Genomic DNA, 20,180 nt, shown 5'->3' with positions numbered 1-20,180 from the left:
TGCCTTATGGTGCAGCAGGTGGCACTTCTGCTGCTTCCGTAGCATTTTGACTTTTTTTTTGGGCTGAATTGCTAGTCCAATGCTTAACCCAGCAAGATTGAAAGGATGCAAGGAGCCAGACGGATTTGAACTCAGGACCATTTGCCTCGAAGTCCAGAGCTGATGCCACTACACCACTGGTCAACTCACTATGCTGCGGATGTCTGTATATAATAGTTGAATTAATAGTATAGTGTATATCTAAGTTGAGATGCATTCTCCATTGAGTTGGAGTTTATACCCAAGAAGGGAGGAGTGTTATGTATTTAATATTTCAGTAATCTTGTAAATATATTGTTTGATCAAATATTGCATTGCAGATTCTGTTAAAGTATGTAAAATGGAATACATTATCACGCCATCATGTGATACATATGCACCTTGCTTAAAGTAAAAACGAAGTTAGACACGTTATCTTTCAGCTTCCTTGTTTTCCTTTTGGTTAGTTTTATGTTTTGGTGTATTCAATTAAGCAGTAGTTTGTCTTTTTTTTATACCTTAATTATTTCCATGAAACTAGCTAATTGGTGCAGCTGCCTAATTGGACCAAACTGTGCTGGTCCCGACATGTCCCAGTTAATTGTACTCCACTCTCAAGGCCCTACACCAGTGGGGCTTAACTTTGTTCCTTTCCTGGCACACAGTTTATTAACTGATGAAGATCTATGCTGACACATGATGTGCTAGCATATATAATCAGAAGTCTAGAGACATGAATCTCAAAGAAAATTACTGCAATTTCTGGAAATAAGTTAAAAATAATGGAAATATTCTGGAGGTCAAGCAATATCTATAGAGAAACTGAACTTTTCTGATTAGCTCTTCGACCGTCCCACTCCCATCAAGGAGAAGCTACACAGCATCCACATCAGGACCACCAGACTCCAATACATTGACTTTCCCTAAGCAGTAAGGCTGCTCAACACCTCTACCACTAACTCACCCCTCCACACCCCTAACCACCGCATTTCCTATATGTCTTCTGTGTCTAGCATCACTTTATCCTGCCGACAAAGGCTGCAACAAGTCTTCTTTCAATAAATTTAAGACAAAATGTTGTATTAAGTAAAAGAAAGTTAAATAGAGAGAGAAAGTAATGGGAGTAATTGTAGTGTGACTTAAATTTTTGATTTGGTTTATGATTATTTTCCAGTTCAGGATCAGTATAGCTTTGCCATGGATAGTCCCAAGCCCAGCTATAAGGGGGGTGGGGGGGTGTTAGAGCATGGGGCTATCAACCTCATTACATAAAAACCCAGAAACACCAACAGAAGCTCCAAAGACCTCATTCCTGGGAGAGGAAGGATCTTCACCTAGGACAAAGGACTATGGCAAATTGCTATCGGCAGCCTGATCCCAGAAGAGGTGATGGGCTTAAAAACAACACAGGATCAGTATCTATGCCACATTCTTCAATGTGTTTTGCAGAAGAACAAACACAGTAACAAGGATGGATTTCTGATGGTGTACCGCAGGGGTCAGTGCTGGTCCATCTTTTTTTACTGGGCACATGAAAGACAATCGTAAAACATTGCAATGGCACAGAAAAAGGCGGGGAGCAGTGGCTGGCAAGCAGTGGGAAGTACTATGAAAGACAACAGGCAGAAGTGCAGAGAACTCCAGAGAAAGATGAAGCAACACAGCAGCTTGAACAGGGGGAACACATCAAAGGGAACTGGATGCCCTCAATTTATCCTGATAGATGTAGATGAATAGAGATCTAAACATCTTAGCATTCAAAATACAACACTCCGTGAAGTAGAAAATTAAGCACATAGATAAAATTATATACAAAATTAAGACCCTACCTCTCCACTTCCGCCCCCTCACCAACTGTGAACAAGTTTCAATAAAGTCGTAAGTACTGCTTTTATTTTGGCCCTTGATTATATTTAAAAATATATACTATGGCCTGTAAAGTATACAGTGAAGATTCATTAGTGGTGTGCCTAAACTTAGAAACTAAAGTTCAGAAGAGACCTGCAGTGCAGAAACAACTTACAGGAGGAATTCCACAGGGTTTTCTATTACCAGTAAGGCTATTCAACCAAGGAGTTTTGCTGGTACAATCACAATGAGAGAAACAGACTCAAGCTGATCTGAAAAGCTCCTATGCTTACTCAGACTCTACTTGAACTGATGAATTACTTCTGATGACAGTCACTGAGGTTATGCAGGTGACTGAAGCAGCTAAGCTACAAACAGCCAAACTTCCAGGGCCTGCTTTTGCAATGTTGGCTAAATGATATACATTAATATGATTTGCAACTTTTAGCTCACATGTTCCAGAGGACATTTGATAACACTCATTTCCTCTTCAGTTTTTTATGCTGATCTGAAATAACTTAGGCCTACAAATGACTTCCCTGTCAGAAGATTAAAATCCTGCTTTCACTTAGAAGCAAAAGAATGAATAAATTGTTATTTAAGATTTACATGAGAGATTCCAGCAGAACATAATTTTTTCTTCATAATGTTAACAGAGCAGTACGTACCTTAGCAATCGACCCATTCTCCTCCACTGCTGGGGACTGGACATTGCTGCTGCTGTTGCTGTTTGACTCCACATTGTAGTCACGAAAGCAACAGAAGAACGAGCTGAAAAAGCTACGACTCCTCTGCTTTTTCAAGCTGAGGCCACTCTGAGAAACTGAAAGGAAAACAGAGAAAACAAAATTCAGCTAAAGGAAAATAACTATTATATTTAGTACAGAATTCTGTAACTTATCCTTAGTTTCACTACCCAATTAAATATAACCCCTTCCTTTGCTTTACAGTTCAGTGAGCAATTTAAAAATTCTGAAGGGAGGCAAAGTATTGTCTTCCTGTTTGCAAAGCTATCAAAACTTGTCACTTAGTTAAAACTGCTCACACCTGTTAGTTCCCTATGGCAAATGGCTAAGGATGAACAGGACAGTTACAGTCTTTTCCCCAGAGAAGTTCAAAACTACAGGGCAAAGATGAGAGGGGAAAATTTAACGGGGAACCTTAGACACAGGATTTTACAAAGAGGGTGGTGGGTACATGGATCTATCAGGGAAATCGGTAGAGATGAGTACAATTACATTTTAAGGACATTTGGACTGATGCATGAATATCAGAGATTTTTTCCTCAGGGCAGAAATGGCTAATATCAGAGGGCATAAATTTAAGGTGATTGGAGGAAATATAGAGAGAATGTTAGAGATAGGACTTTTTTTTAAACAGTTGTGGATGCATAGAATGTGGTGCCAGGGGAAGTTAGAATCAGATACTTTAGGGGCATCACAGGCAGATGATGATAGAAAAATGGTCATATGGGAGGAATGGGTTAGATAGATCTTAGAGAAGGTTAGCACAACATTGTGGGCTCAAGGGCCTACACGTGATATAATGTTCTATGTTTAGAGCGATAAGGGCCAAAAGCAGCCGTGTAAGTTCCAGATCAGAAAGGCACCTCAGCCAACGTGGTTGAGTGGGACCGATGGCTGTTTCCATGCTGTATGACCCTCAAGAAAATTTCAAAGTTTTTACTCAATTTCCATCTGAAAAGTATTAAATCTGCTTTCACTTCCACCGATAGTCAGTGCATTCTATATCATAATAACTGGATAGAGCTTCCAGTTCTGCCAACTGTCTGTTTTCTCAGTTTAACAACCCCTTTGCCACTGGAAACAATTTCTCCTTATTTACTGCATGGCATTGAATACATGTTGATTTTCTCTTTAAAATTTCTTGCTTTGTAAAGAACAATTCCAGTGGCTCTAACATATATGGAAAAGAGTACAGTTGTCATTTCGGCCCAAAACATCGACTGTACTCTTTTCCATAGATGCTGTCTGGCCTGCCGAGCTCCTCCAGCATTTTGTGTGTGTTGCTTGGATTTCCAGCATCTTCAGGTTTTCTCTTGGTTTGCCAGTGGCACTAGTCCTTCCGGGTGGTGGTTTTGAGTAGATTTATTAGTGTGCCTCAGCTTGGAAATCATAGTTCAAAAGAGACTTGTAGTACAGCAAGAACTTACACCAGGAAGTTTTAAGAATTACACAAGGTTTTCAATTATTTGTATGGTTATTCAGTTAAAGAGGTTTAAAGTGCTGGTACTATGTAGAATTGTGTCTACTTTATCCCAACTTGCCCCAGTAAAATTTAAGAAGTATACAGGGTTTTCTATCACCTGTATGGTTAATCAGCTGAGGACATTTAGAATGCTGTTAAAAAGTGCTGGTACTTTGTAGAATTGTTGGGACTTTATCCCAACTCAGATATCCATTCCATTACTTATGTAAAAATGATCTTGTCACATGCACACGAGCATTGCTGGAGTTTCATCATAATAAACTGCTAAAAAATGTTTTAAGTCCACAAGTTGACTAACCAAGACCACACGTTTCCTTTTGGTCGTCATGGGATAAACCAGATTACTGTCCAACCACATTCTGAAAGTTGAAATGAACCCACCAGCAAATTAAATTCAGCTCAGCTGGTTTCTGGTGTTTGTCCTCCACACAGGAATCTCATTCAATTAGCATATCTCTCCCCTCCCACCATTCCAATTTCACTAGTGATATTAATCAGCTTCCTTGATAATTCAACGTAACTGCTCCACACAACTTCTTTCATTCAATGGATAAAGATATTCCTTAATGTCATTTTGTCTATCTTAGTGACCATTTTGCCCTAGTAGCTACTAGTCCCAATCTCTTACGTATAACTATGCTATCAAATCCTTTTTATGATTTATTGCCTAGCTTTCTATTTCTTAATGAATATACTGCCACAACAGTTTTCAATCACTGGATGCCAGCACAATTCCAGAACTACCCAGGAGCTCCAGACCTTCGAGAGCAATTGTTCTCCTGCACCCACTGGGCTCAGAGCTGGACAGGCTCTAGAGCTGTGGACTCGCCTTCATGGACTTTGCAGTTCATGCTTCACATTCCTGTCTACTTTTTTAAAAACTATTTGTGAGATTTGATCAAGGCACGTCAGCACTGAACGGATTCTGCAACGTTCGGCACTGAACTGGCTGAACTGGCTCCGTGGCCGTGGTCTGCAGCCATTGGGCTCCCGGACTGGCTTCACTCACCTCAGCACTAATTCACTCCAAGAGACTCTGTGGTTCACGTTCTGTGGGTTACTTGCTTACTACTTTACTGTTTGCATGATTTGTTCTTTCTCCCCCACACATTGGTGTTCAATAGTCTTTGTTGTGTGGGGTTTTTTAAAAAAGGGGGTTCTATCGTTTCTGCGTTTTGTGGCTGCCTACAAGAAGACGAATCTCAAAGTTGTATTCAGTACACATACGTTGATAATAAATGTACTTCGAACCCTTCCACAGCCATTCTACATCGTTTCCACGCGTGAAGCAGAACTGAGCATGAGGTAGCGCAAAGCTTTATGGAGCCAGCAATCACTGAGGTTCAATTTCCACTGCTGCCTGTAAGAAGTTTTGTACATTCTCCCCGTGACCGCATAGGTTTCTCTGGATGCTTCAGTTTCCTCCCACAGTCCAGAAAGGGTTAATAAGGCATGTTGGTGCGATACTTGTGGGGGTGCCCTGGAACAACCCTTGCTGATCTGATTTGATGCAAATGATGCATCTCACTGAATATTTTGATGTACATGACAAATAAACTAATCTTTAAATTTTCTAATCAAACTCCTATACTATGTTGAGTATGCAGATTAAAAAACACCCTCTACTTTCTCAAATCAATTGCAGCGCACACTATTCTAACACAGCCAAAATGAAGTTTGTAAGATCATCCCCAAGCCAACTTATCTTCTGAAACTGGAGCTCCAAAATAGAATAATCACTAATTGATAGTTGGCTCATTTGTTACATGCGCCAAGACACAATGAAAGACCTCCCAACCACACACACAACAGGCCTCCAATCCCAGGACAGCCCACCTGCAGCCCTCCAACCTTGGCAAATCCTTGGCTCTGGACTTGCAGACATTGGGGCCCCGACCTCCGGACTTGCTGACTTCAACCTTCGACCTCTGGACTCACTGGCCAAGTTAAGGGGATAGCATCCCTGTTCAGCTTTATTTGTCTTTGTGTTTGCTCCAACGTGGACTCAAACATCTGCCCAGACTCTTCATTTACTGCCCTGATCTCTAAATAACCTCTCATCCCTGTGTCTAAATGCTGACCTGACCCCTAAACTCCCAGGTGCTTTTCCCAAAACTACCCCAACAAAGCTAAAAAAAAAAACAACAACAAAGTCTGAGGTACAACATCGAAGAGGTTGCAGCTCACAGCTATCTTGACTGGAATGTAGCAAAAGTTTTAGATCTTCAAAAGCAAAATACTGCTATACCCAAATCTAAATTTAAGAAGACCATAAGACATAGGAGCAGAATGAGGCCATTTGGCCCACTGAGGCTGCTCTTCCATTCAATCATAGCTGATTTATTTTCCCTCTCAACCCCATTCTCCTGCCTTCTCTGCATAACCCTTGACACCCTTACTAAGTACCTATCAACTTCCTCTTCAGATATACTGAGTGCTGGAGATATCTCTCAGGCCAAGGCCTCCGATGGCCAGGGTCAACCATGCTGTCTATGTGACATGAGGCAAGCCAGTATGAGATGGAGAGCAAGCTGTTGGCCATCCAGCACGTTCGCCCACCCTCTCCCTCCATGCAGCTGATGAATGTAAAGGAATGGCAGAGACCGATATAATTTGGCAGCAGTGGCATCGCAGGAACTGCCATTCAGCATTGACTTCAATGTAAGACTGCCTTAGGGACTCCAGTTCTAGATTTTTCCTTTTGAAAGGTACAAGGTATGGACAAGGTTGGTGGACAGAAAAATTGTTCATGAATCAATAGAGGGCAGCCCGGGGCTTTGGTTCAACACAGAGCAGACAACAGCAGTGGGTGTTCCTTTGTACACAATAAAAAGAAATATGTTCAGATCATCCTTGCAGACTAGCTGACTGTCATCCAAGTCAGGATCAATAAATGTCAAAGGAACATTCAATAAAGCTGAAGGGAAGGGAAAGTGCTTTCAAAGGGTCACTTGATTAAGAGCTGAGAAGTTGACCCAGCAGTCCTGCTGCATAAATTAACTGCATATTTCAAAATGCTCCAAAAGCACTGATCAAACTTCAGAGGCCCTTGTAGTAAAATACGCATGGCATAAAATCTTATGTTTTCATCAACTTTAATGTATGAATATATGTATCTATATACAGGACCCCTATTTAAACAAAGCATCTTAGATCATACATCATAACAAAGACACATCTTTTCATTAAAAAAAGCTGAGAGCAAACAAGCACTGCAAGGGAGGTTACATATTTTCTGCTGGATTCTAGTCTACAACACTGAAAATGTGTGGGTTTAAGTCCACTGATTCTTCAAAGATGCCACATAAATAGATAGGGCTGTTAAGGTGGCATATGCTGTGTTGGCTTCAATAGTCAGGAGACCAAGTTCAAAAAGCCATGAGGTAATGTTGCAGCTCTATAAAACTCTGGTTAGACTACACTTGAGTATTGTGTTCAGTTCTGGTTGCCTCATTATTGGAAGGATGTGGAAGCTTTAGAGAGGGTGTGGAGCAGATTTACCAGGATGCTGCCTGGATTAGAGAGCATGTCTTATGAGGAAAAGATGAGAAATCTTCGGCTTTTCACTTTGGAATAAATGACAAGAAGTGACTTGTTAGGGATGGAGAAAATGATGAAAGGCATAGACTGAGTCGACAGCCAGAGACTTTTTCCTTGGGCAGAAATGGCTTAATTTTAAAGTGAAGTATAGAGGAGGGCTATTAAGAGGGTGTTTTCTGTAAAACAGAGGGTGGTGGGTCCATATAACATATTGCCAGGGATAGTGGTAAAGTAGATATATTAGGGACATGGTGAAAGGAAAATGGAGGGTATGTGGGACAGAAGTGTTAGATTGATTTAAAGAGCAAGTCAAACAATCACACAACTTGGTGGGCAAAAAGGCCTGCACTGTTTTATGTGCTAATCCTACGAATCACTGATACATTCAACAGTTTACAGCACCTATGGTTATTATACAACACACATTCACTACATCACCAATAACCATTATCAACATCATGCTAACCTACACAAGGTAAGGCTGTTGTCATTAAGGTTATTCCTTGGCCAGCTATAGAATGATTTGTTAACCATATAACAACTACAGCATGGAAACAGGCCATCTCATCCCTTCTAGTCCATGCCAAAGGCTTACTCTCATCTCGTCCCAACTACCTGCACTCAGCCCATAACCCTCCATTCCTACCCTGTCCATATACCTACCCAATTTTTTTTTAATGACAACATTAAACCTGCCTCTATCACTTCTACTGGAAGCTCGTTCCACATAGCTACCACTTTGAGTAAAGAAGTTCCCCCTCGTGTTACCCCTAAACTTTTGCCCCCTCTCAACTCAATGTCCTCTTGTTAGAATCTCCCCTACTCTCAATGGAAAAAGCCTATCCACGTCAACTCTATCTACCCCCTCATAATTTTAAATACCTCTATCAAGTCCCCCCTCAACCTTCTAAGCTCCAAAGAATAAAGACCTAACTTGTTCAACCTTTCTCTGTAACTTAGGTGCTGAAACCCAGGTAGCATTCTAGTAAATCTTCTCTGTACTCTCTCTATTTTGTTGACATCTTTCCTATAATTTGGTGACCAGAATTGTACACAATACTCCAAATTTGGCCTCACCAATGCCTTGTACAATTTTAACATTATATCCCAACTCCAATACTCAATGCTCTGATTTATAAAGGCCAGCGTTCCAAAAGCCTTCTTCACCACCCTATCCACATGAGATTCCACCTTCAGGGAACTATGCACCATCATTCCTAGATCACTCTGTTTTACTGCATTCCTCAATGCCCTACCATTTACCATGTATGTCCTATTTTGATTATTCCTACTAAAATGTAAAATTACTGGGTGAATGAGTAGTCTTTGGGGTACTGCAAGTCCCTGTCTTTACTGCAAGCTTGGGTGCTCGGTGAGGGTGCAAATGCTTTTTTGCTGGTGAGGGCTTTGGGGTTCTAACATTTAACTCATTTATTCTTTGGTGCATTTCTCTGTTTTTGTGGATGTTTGCGAAGAAAAATTTCAGGATGTATGTTGTATACAGCTCTCTGACATTAAATGTACCTATTGATACTTAAAGGGTTGACGGTGTATATGCAATGGCAAACATTTAAAGATCGCGTGAATGAACTACAACAATTGTTCATCCCAGTTTGGCAAAAGAATAAACCAGGGAAGGTAGTGCACCAGTGGCTGACAAGGGAAATTAGGGATAGTATCAAGTCCAAAGAAGAAACATATAAATTAACAAAAAAAAGTGGTGCACCTGAGGACTGGGAGAAATTCAGTCCAGCAGAGGAGGACAAAGGGCTTAATTAGGAAAGGGAAAAAAGATTCAGAGAAAGCTGGCAGGGAACATAAAAATTGACTGTAAAAGTTTTTAATAGATATGTGAAAAGAAAAAGATTGGTCAAGACAAATGTAGGTCCTTTACAGTCAGAAACAGGTGAATTGATCATAGGGAACAAAGACATGGCAGACCAATTGAATAACTACTTTGCTTCTATCTTCACTAAGGACATAAATAATCTTTTGGAAATAGTAGGGGACCAAGGGTCTAGTGAGATGGAGGAACTGAGGGAAATACATGTTAGTAGGGAAGTGGTGTTAGGTAAATTGAAGGGATTAAAGGCAGATAAATCCCCAGGGCCAGACAGTCTGCATCCCAGAATGCTTAAGGAAGTAGCCCAAGAAATAGTGGATGCATTAGTGATAATTTTTCAAAACTCCTTAGATTCTGGATTAGTTCCTGAGGATTGGAGGGTGGCTAATGTAACCCCACTTTTTAAAAAAGGAGGGAGAGAGAAACCGGGGAATTATAGACCGGTGAGTCTGCCATCAGTGGTGGGGAAAATGCTAGAGTCCGTTATCAAAGATGTGATAGCAGCACATTTGGAAAGAGGTGAAATCATCGGACAAAGTCAGCATGGATTTGTGAAAGGAAAATCATGTCTGACGAATCTTATAGAATTTTTTGAAGATGTAACTAGTAGAGTGGATGGGGAGAGCCAGTGGATGTGGTATATTTAGATTTTCAAAAGGCTTTTGACAAGGTCCCACACAGGAGATTAGTGTGCAAACTTAAAGCACATGGTATTGGGGATATGGTATTGATGTGGATAGAGAATTGGTTGGCAGACAAGAAGCAAAGAGTCGGAGTAAACGGGACCTTTTCAAAATGGCAGGCAGTGACTAGTGGGGTACCGCAAGGCTCAGTGCTGGGACCCTAGTTGTTTACAATATATATGTTAATGATTTAGACGAGGGAATTAAGTGCAGCATCTCCAAGTTTGCGGATGACACGAAGCTGGGCGGTGGTGTTAGCTGTGAGGAAGATGCTAAGAGGATGCAGGGTGACTTGGATAGGTTAGGTGAGGGCAAATTCATGGCAGATGCAATTTAATGTGGATAAGTGTGAGGTTATCCACTTTGGTTGCAAGAACAGGAAAACAGATTATTATCTGAATGGTGGCCGATTAGGAAAAGGGGAGGTCCAACAAGACCTGGGTGTCATTTTACACCAGTCATTGAAGGTGGGCATGCAGGTACAGCAGGCGGTGAAAAAGGCAAATGGTATGTTGGCATTCATAGCAAAAGGATTTGAGTACAGGTGCAGGGAGGTTCTACTGCAGTTGTACAAGGCCTTGGTGAGACTGCACCTAGAATATCGTGTGCAGTTTTGGTCCCCTAATCTGAGGAAAGACATTCTTGCCATAGAGGGAGTACAGAGAAGGTTCACCAGATTGATTCCTGGGATGGCAGGACTTTCATATGTAGAAAGACTGAATCGACTAGGCTTATACTCACTGGAATTTAGAAGATTGAGGGGGGATCTTATTGAAATGTATAAAATTCTAAAAGGATTGGACGGGCTAGATGCAGGAAGATTGTTTCCGATGTTGGGGAAGTCCAGAACGAAGGGTCACAGTTTAAGGATAAAGGGGAAGCCTTTTAGGACCGAGATGAGGAAAAACTTCTTCACACAGAGAGTGGCGAATCTGTGGAATTCTCTGCCACAGCAAACAGTTGAGGCCGGTTCATTGGCTATATTTAAGAGGAAGTTAGATATGGCCCTTGTGGCTAAAGGGATCAAGGGGTATGGAGAGAAAGCAGGTACAGGGTTCTGAGTTGGATGATCAGCCATGATCATACTGTATGGCGGTGCAGGCTTGAAGGGCCGAATGGCCTACTCCTGCACCTATTTTCTATGTTTCTATGAAACTGGCACATCTTTGGACTGTGGGAGGAAATTAGAGCACCTGGAGGAAACCCACACACTCACTGGAAGGATGTACAAAATTCTTACAGGTGATATCAGAAATGAACTTAACTCCAACACCTGAGTTGTAATAGTATCATACTAACCACTACATTACCATGGCAGCCACATATAAAGGTGCTATATTTTTAAATCATGGTTTTAAATGAACAGACTGACTCTTGATTTAAACACTGAGGATGTAAAAGACAGGATGCCCCAAAGCACTTTACAGCCAATTAATTACATGCAAAATGTGTCCCCTATTTTCAACACAAGAAAATGTAGCATCCATCTTGGAAGGGCCCACAAAATCATACAATGTACTTGCATGAGTACGAGGTGAGTCTGTGAGATCCTACACCAAGAGGTGATTTCCGGGACTAGTGTGGATAGTTATTTTCACGGTAGCAAGTACACAGTTACAAGAATGAGTTCCTTCTGTTCCAAGATAAATAACAATATAGCATTTGGCTATGTTTAGTTGAGAGATAAATCTTGACCAGGATATAGAAGACTGAGAGGAGATTTGATGGAAGTATACAAAATTATGAGGGGTGTAGATAGGGTAAATGCAAACAGGCTTTTTCCACTGAGGTTGGATGGGGCTTCAAACAGAGCTCATGGGTTAAGGGTGAAAAGTGAAAACTTTCAGGGAAACATGAGGGGAAACTTCTTCACTCGGAGGGTTGTGAGAGCACCCAGAACAAGTGAACCATGCGAGCTTGATTTCAACAATTAAGAGAAGTTTGGATGGTAAGGGTATGGAGGGCTATGGTCCCAGTGCAGGTCAATGGGAGTAGACTGTTTAAATGGTTTTAGCACAGACTAGATGGGCAGAAGAGCCTGTTTCTGCGCTGTGTGTCTGTATGAGTATGATACAAGACCCTAAGATACAAGAGTAGAATTAGGCCATTCAGTCTATCAAGTCTGCTCTGCCACTTGATCATGGTTTATTTACTATTTCTCTCAACCCCATTCTCCTGCCTTCTACCAGTAACCCTCTGACATCCTTACTAAGAACTTATCAACCTCCGCTTTAAATATACACAATGACTTGGCCTCCACAGCTGTCTGTGGCAATGAATTCCACAGATTCCAAATCTTCTGGCTATAGAAAGTCCACATCTCTGTTCTAAAGGGATGTCTTTCTATTCTGAGGCTGTTCCCTCTGGTCCTAGTAGACTCCTTCACTAGAAGAAACATCTTCTACAAATCTACTCTATCTAGGTCTTTCAATATTCAACAGTTTCCATTTAGATCCCCATTCCCATTCATCTAAACTCCAGCAAGTACAGGCCCAGAGCCACAAAATGCTCCACTTTCATTTCTGGAATCACTGTCTTCTGGATCCTCTCCAAAGTCAGCACTCCCTTTCTTAAAGGGCCAGTATCAGAATTCCCATGGATCTCTGCAAGGACCTCTGGTTTCAATTTCATCTACCTCCACAAATAGATGGAGCCCATTAACATCTCCTCTGAGAAATAATATACTGAATATTAGCTGAAGTAACAAATTCAAATATTTCATGAAATGTCAAGCCATAACTTCAGATCATGTAGGGTTTCTCTAGATTCCTCCTATCTCCCAAAGACACGTGGAAAGCAGGTTTAACTGACCAATGTAAACTTTTGGGAAGTTGATCAGCAGGTGGAGGTAAAATAGGGTGCCACGGTTAGTGTTACACTATTACAGGTCATGGCGTCACAGTTCAGAGTTCACTTCCAACGTCTTCTATAAGCGAGTTTGTATGTTCCTTCCCACGTGTGCACAGGCTTCCTCCCACAGTCCAAAGATGTACAGGTTAGGTTAGTTAGTCATTGTAAATTGTCCCATAGTTATGCTAGTGTAAAATTGGGCAGTGTAGCTGGGAGGACCTGTTCTGCACTGTGTCTCTAAATAAAATCAATGAGTGTTTGATGTGATGAAAGGTAAGTTTCCACGTTATCATGTTCTGCTGCAGACTAGCTGAGGATGTACACAATTATTGGCATTAATTCAGAATAGAGGAAATCATGCACCAAACCCACACTAGCTTCTCTTTTCAATGTTCCCATTGAATCTATGTTATTCTTTCCAACAGCACATTCCAGATCACAATTCACACAACATAAAGAAAGCTCACATCTAGCTCTATTGCCAATTAACAGGTGTGCACCACTTAACGTCCATTCAGACAACAGCCGATCGCATATACGTCCACAGTCCCAATCGGAGAACGTGACATAGCGGACGTAACCAATCTCGTGTATCTTTTAAATCTACTCCTTAGTGTCTCGAGTGTAGTATCATTATCTCTCCATTTAATTCTCTTTCGGAAGTATTACCATAAAGTGCATCATGGTTTCCAAATGCAGCAAAACCACTCCTAGTGATAGCAGCAGCAAGAGGCAAAGTAAATAATATGGTGTTCGCACAACGTCAAAATCACATAACGTCCGATTTCACAGAATGTGTCGTTGATGTTAAACAATGCATACCTGTACTTGCGCAACTACTATCACTAAATCACCCATTAAGAGCTCAAGACTTTTCCCGTAGTGCCTTATTAAAAATTAGCAGTGTACAAATTCGAAGACTTTATTCCCTAGAACATAGAAGACTAAGGGGAGATTTGATAGTGGTATATAAAATTATGAGGTTGGGTGAGACTAGAACAAGAAGTCATAGATTAAGGGTGAAAAGTGAAATGCTTAAAGGGAACATGTGGGGAAACTTCTTCACTCAGAGGCTGGTGAAAGTGTGGAACAAGCTGCTAGGTCAAGTGGTGGATGTAGGGTCAATTTCAACATTTAAGAGAAACTTGGTTAGGTTTATGGATGGAAAGGGTATTGAGGTCTATGTTCTAGGTGCAGGACAATAGGACTAGGCAGATCAATGTCTCGGCACAAACTAAATAGGCTGAAAGGCCTGTTTCTGTGCTATCGTGTTCTGTAACTCTAAAGGTGCAAGACAGGATCAAACAAACCCTGCTGATTGCAAGGCAAGTTTTGAAAAAAAATCCCTCAGTGTTACTCACACAAGGATCACCCTAGATAAGCAGAACAAAATTAATCAGAGTCAGGTTTAATATTACTGCCTTATGACATGAAATTTGTTGCTCTGCAGCGGTAGTATAGTGCAAAGACAAAATTATTGTAAGTTGCAAAATAAATCATAGTGCAGAAAAATGAGGTAGTGTTCAGGGGTTCATGAACCATTCAGAAATCTGATGGTGGAGGGGAAAAAGTTGTGTCTGAATTGTTGAGTGTGGGTCTTCGAGCCTTTGCGCTTCATCCCTGATAGTAGTAATGAGAAGAGGACAAGTCTCGGATGGAGTGGGTCCTTGGTAATGTATCACAACAAGAGAAAATCTGCAGATGCTGGAAATCCAAGCAGAACTCAGCAGGCCAGGCAGCATCTATGGGAAAAAAAAGTATTGTCGACGTTTCAGGCCGAGACTCTTCCGTAGGACTGGAAAAAAAAAATCTAAGGAGTAGATTTAAAAGATGGGGAAGGGGATAGAGAAACACAAGGTAACAAGTGAAACTGGGAGGAAGAGGGATGAAGTAAAGAGCTGGTAAGTCGATTGAGAAAGAGATGCAGGGCTGGTGAAGGGAGAATTCAATAGGAAGAACAGAAGGCCATGGAAGAAAGAAAAAAGGGGGGGAAGGAACACCAGAGGGAGACAATAGGCAGGCAAGTTGGTATGGTGAGAGAGGGAAAAGGAGAAGGGGAATGATGAAAGGTTGGGGGGGGGGGGGAATTACTGGAAGATGGAGAAATTGGTTCATGCCATCAGGTTGGAGGCTACCCAGACTGAATATAAGGTGTTGTTCCTCCAACCTGAGTGTGGCCTTATTGCAAAAATAGAGGAGGCCATGGATTGACATATCAGAATAGGAATGGTAAGTGGAATTAAAATGGGTGGCCATTGGGAGATCACACTTCTACTGGCGGACAGAACGGTGAAACGATCTCCCAATCTACGTCGGGTCTCACCGATATACAGGAGGCTACACCAGGAGCACTGGACACAGCATATGACCCCAACAGGCTCACAGCTGAAGTGTCGCCTCACCTGTAAGGACTCTTTGTGGCCCTGAATGGTAGAGAGGGAGGTGGTGTAGGGGTAGATGTGGCCCTTGTTCCATTTTTAAGGATAAGTGCCAGGAGGGAGATTAGTGGGGAGGGACAAATGGACAAGACAGTCACAAGGGGTGCAATCCTGCAGAAAGCAGAAAGTGGGGAGGGCGGATGGAAAGATGTGCTTCGTGGCAGGATCCCATTGGAAATGGCAAAAGTTCTGGAGAATTATGTGCTGGACACGGAAGCTGGTGGAGTGGTAAGTGAGGACAAAAGAAGCTCTATCGCCGGTAGGGTGGCAGGAGGAGGGGCAAGAGCAAATGTGTGTGAAATGGAAGAGATGCAATTGATGGTGGAGGAAGAGAAGCCCTTTTCTTTGAAAAAGGCCATCTCCTTCATTCTAGATCTACTTTTAAACCTCCTCCTCATCTTTTTTATACTCCAGTCCTTCTGAAGGGTCTCAGCCTGAAACTTCAACTGTACTTTTTCCCACAGATGTTGCCTGGCCTGCTGAGTTTCTCCAGCATATTTTGTGTGTGTTCCTTACTAATGTATGCCATTTTCCTGATACACCATGTCCTTGGTGGTGGAGGCTTGTGCCTACGAGTGAGCAGGCTGAGTCTACACATTCTTCAGCCTGTTGTGATCCTGTGCACTGGCACCTCCATATCAGACTGTAATGCAGCCAGTCAATGCTCTTCACTGTGTATCTATAGATATTTGCAAGCCTTCGGAGACATACTGAATCGCCAAAAACTCCCAACGAAGCAGAGCCATGGACGTATCTTCTTCGTGATTCAATGTGTTGGGCCCAGAATAGATCCTCTGAGATGTTGACACCCATGAACTTAAAGCTGCTCACCCTTTCCATCACCGACCCCTCAATAACGGTTAGTGTATGTTCTTCTGATTTCCCCTTCCTGAAATCACCATTAGTTCATTGGTCTTGCTGATGTTGAGTTCAGGGTTTTTGTTGCAACACCATTCAACAAGCCAATCTACCTCACTCCTGTAAGCCTCCTCATCACCATGTGAGATCCTGCCAACAAACAGTTGCGTCATCTGCAAATTTACAGATGGTGTTCAAGTTGTGCTTAGCCATAGTTACGGGGGGTGGGGAGGAGAGAGGGAGAAAGCAGTAGGCTAGTACACAAATTACTAATGACAGGATTCCAGAAATCTACACGCACCAGAATGGTAAAGGACCTCAGAGGATTGTTAGGACTGTTGATCACATGGATAGGGAGAGGAATAACCATGAGATTGCAATGAGTTCTATTCTTAGAACCACTTTGTAAAGACCTTTGTTACAGATTAGAATGCACTTTGACATTACTTCAGTCATTTAATACATTTTGAGTCTGGGTAAAAGGATATAGTCTTCAAACCGTGTAACCATTTTGATTTAGTAATAGTGAAATTAAAAATTTGCATAAAATCTTTGAACAGCAGCACTCAAATTGTACTCCATATCATCAGCAGAATAAAAATTACAGTGAAAATACATGCACGTTATTGCTGCCATGTACTTGATTATCAACAAATCAGAGCTTGATGGAGTCTATGGTATTTATACACTCTTCCCTTTATCTTCACCTTATCTAACAGCATATCCGTTTTTAATTGAACTAACTTCCCCTTACAATTAGTAATGACTTACACTTTCTAACCACAAAATGTTTCAGCACTCAATACTAATAAAGACCAACCTGCTAAATAATTACAGCATTTGCTAGATTTTCTGTAGAAAAAGAAATATCCATTAAATATTAGGATGGCCAAATGTGAACTAAGTTTATGATGGAGCTTGGTATTGAAATAATGCCTACTCACTGTGGAAATACATAAACCTCACTCCTTCCATCCTATCACAGCAACTTATTGTCCTCAGCAAAATACAGCACACTTGACAGGGATCTGAATAACATTCACTGGCCTTTCTGGCTGGGCTGGGGTGCAGAGGGAGATAAGAAACCACTGTGCTTCCAGCATCAGAATCACTAGCACACCCATAGCATAAACTTCAAAACCACTTGTACCTGTTCCACTCTGACACCTTTCCCCCCTCTCAAAGAATTAGTGTGATACAGGCAAGGTCAGTGTTTGCATTCCATCCCTAATTTTGCCCTTTGCTTACAAGGACATTTAAGACCATAAGACATAAGAACAGAATTAGAATATTCAAGCCACTGAGTCTTCTCCACTATTCCATCATGGCTGATTTGTTATTCTCCCTCATCCCCCAGAAACCTATTCTCCTGACTTCTCCTTAAAATCTTTAGCACCCTTGCTAATCAAGAACCTATCAATTTCTGCTTTAAATATACCCAATGACTTGGCTCCCATAGCCATCTGTGGCAATGAATTCCACTGATTCACCACCCTCTGGCTTAAGAAATTCCTCCTCATCTCTGCTCTAAAGGCACATGCCTCTATTCTAAGGCTGTGCCCTCTGGTCCTAGACTCCCTAGTACTGAAAACATCCTCTTCACATCCACTCTATCTAGCCTTTTCAATATTCGAATCAACTACATTGCTATTAATCTGAATTCATATAAACCCGGGGCAGATGAATACTAGTGACTACAGACGCAAAGCTGTCAAATGTTCTTCATATGTTAACCCCTTCATTCCTGGAATCATCCTCATGAACCTCCTCTGGACTCTCTCCAATGACTGTACATCCTTTCTGAGATATGGAGCCCAAAACTATTGACTCTACTCCAAGTGTGGCCTGATTATTGTTTTATAAAGCCTCAGCATTATCTTATTGCTTTTATATTCTATTCCCCTTGAAATAATTTCCAATATTGCATCTGCCTTCTTTAACACAGACTCAACCTGTAATTTAACCTTTTGGGAGTCTTGCATGAGGACTAAGTCCCTCTGCACCTCTGATATTTGAACCTTCTCCCCATTTAGACAACAGTCTGCACCATTGTATCTTTTACTAAAATGCAATATCATACATTTCCCAACACTGTTCCAGCTGCCACTTTTTTGCCCATTCTTCCAATTTGTCTAAAGCCTGCTGCAATTTCATTGCTTCCTCAGCACTGCCTACCTCTCCACCTATCTTCGTATCATCCACAAACTTTGCCACAAAGCCATCAATTCCATTATCTAAATCACTGATAAACAACGTGAAAAGTAGCAGCCCCAATACTGACCCCTGAGGGACACCACTAGTCACTGGCAGCCAACCAGAAAAGGCCCCCTTTATTCCCACATGTATGCCTCCTGCCTGTCAGACATTCCTCTGCCCATGCCAGTATCTTTCCTGTAATGAGACAGGATATTTTCTTATTGAGCAGCCTCATGAATGCCATCTATCAAAAGCCTTCTGAAAATCCAAGTAAATGAAATCCACTGCCTCTTCTTTATCCACCCTGCTTGTTACTTTCTTGAAAAACTCTTAACAGATTTGTCAGGGAAGATTTCCCTTTACAGAAACCATGCTGACTCTGAATTATTTTATCATTAGTCTCCAAGTACCACAAAACCTCATCCTTGTTAATAGACTCCAACACTTTCCCAACCACTGAGGTTAGGCTAACTAGCCTAGAATTTCCTTTATTTTGCCTTGCTCCCTTCTTAAAGAGTGAAGTGACATTTACAATCTTTCTGTCTTCCAGGACCATGCCAGGGTCAAGTGATTCTTGAAAGATCATGACCAATGCATCCATTATCTCTTCAGCAACCTCTCTCAGGACTCTGGGATGTAGTCCAATCATGGACTTCTTGCACATTGCTAGTATCTTCCATGGTGAAGACAGATGCAATGTACCTATTAAGTTCATCTGCCATTTCTTTGTCTCCCATTACTACCTCACCAGCATCATTTTCCAGTGGTCCAATTATCGACTTTCATCTCCCTTTTACTCTTTCTATAACTGAAAAAATCTTTTAGTCTCCTGTTTTATATTATTGGCTAGTTTGCCCTCATAGTTCTTCTTTTTCCTTCTTATAGCTTTTTTAGTTATCTTTTGTTGGATTTTAAAAGCTTCCCAATCATCCAAATTCTCACTCACTTTTGCTAACTTGTATGTCCTTTCCTTGGCTTTTATGCAGTCTTAACTTTCCTTGTCAGCGACAATTACCTACAGAACAGCAGAGAATAAAACTCACAAATTTCTGCAGGTGCACCATGGAGACTATTCTAACTGATTGCATCATTGCCTGGTATGAATAGGCCACTGCACAGGATCAGAAAAAGCTGTAGAATGTTGTTAACACAGGCAGCTCCATCATGGCACTAGCCTCCCCAGCATCTAGGACAACTTCATAAAGTGATACCTCAAGAAGGCAGTATCCATCATTAAGGATTCCCCCATCACACTGGATATGCCCTCTACTCGTTGCTACCATCAAGGAAGTGGGTACAGCAGCCTGAAGACACACACTCAACATTTCAGGAACTGCTTCCCACAGCCATCAGATTTCCATGTGCACTACCTCACTAATATTTTTTTGCTTTTTTAAAAATCCCTTTTTGTTATATTTAATTTTTTATTGCAATGTATTGAAATGTACTGCTGCTGCAAAACAATAAATACCATGACATATGCCAGTGATGTATTAAACATGATTCAGATTCTGAACCAGAACCACATATGATTCAACACAACCCTGGGTTGACTGCATCATCCATGCTGCAACTCAGGGTCAAACCTCAGACAACAGTGCCAATTCCACCAACCTGGAAGGTAGAGAAGATTGGTACTCCGATCTCCTATTCTAATCCAGAACAGGAAAGACACCA

General features: G+C 41.5%; 1 protein-coding gene across 4 annotated transcripts in view; it reads right to left on the bottom strand.

Moving 5' to 3' along the window:
* Positions 1-20,180, bottom strand: part of ctdspla (CTD (carboxy-terminal domain, RNA polymerase II, polypeptide A) small phosphatase-like a) — a 243,551-nt gene that overhangs the window by 78,892 nt on the left and 144,479 nt on the right. For all 4 annotated transcript variants that reach the window (XM_059971713.1, XM_059971714.1, XM_059971715.1 and 1 more), the window contains one exon: positions 2,535-2,689. In XM_059971713.1, the coding sequence (XP_059827696.1) occupies positions 2,535-2,689 (155 nt within the window). The remainder of the gene's footprint in view (positions 1-2,534; positions 2,690-20,180) is intronic.

This window comes from Hypanus sabinus, chromosome 6 (genome assembly GCF_030144855.1).
Source record: "Hypanus sabinus isolate sHypSab1 chromosome 6, sHypSab1.hap1, whole genome shotgun sequence".
Classification (NCBI taxonomy): domain Eukaryota; kingdom Metazoa; phylum Chordata; class Chondrichthyes; order Myliobatiformes; family Dasyatidae; genus Hypanus; species Hypanus sabinus.
This window is presented reverse-complemented; position numbering and strand designations above follow the sequence as displayed.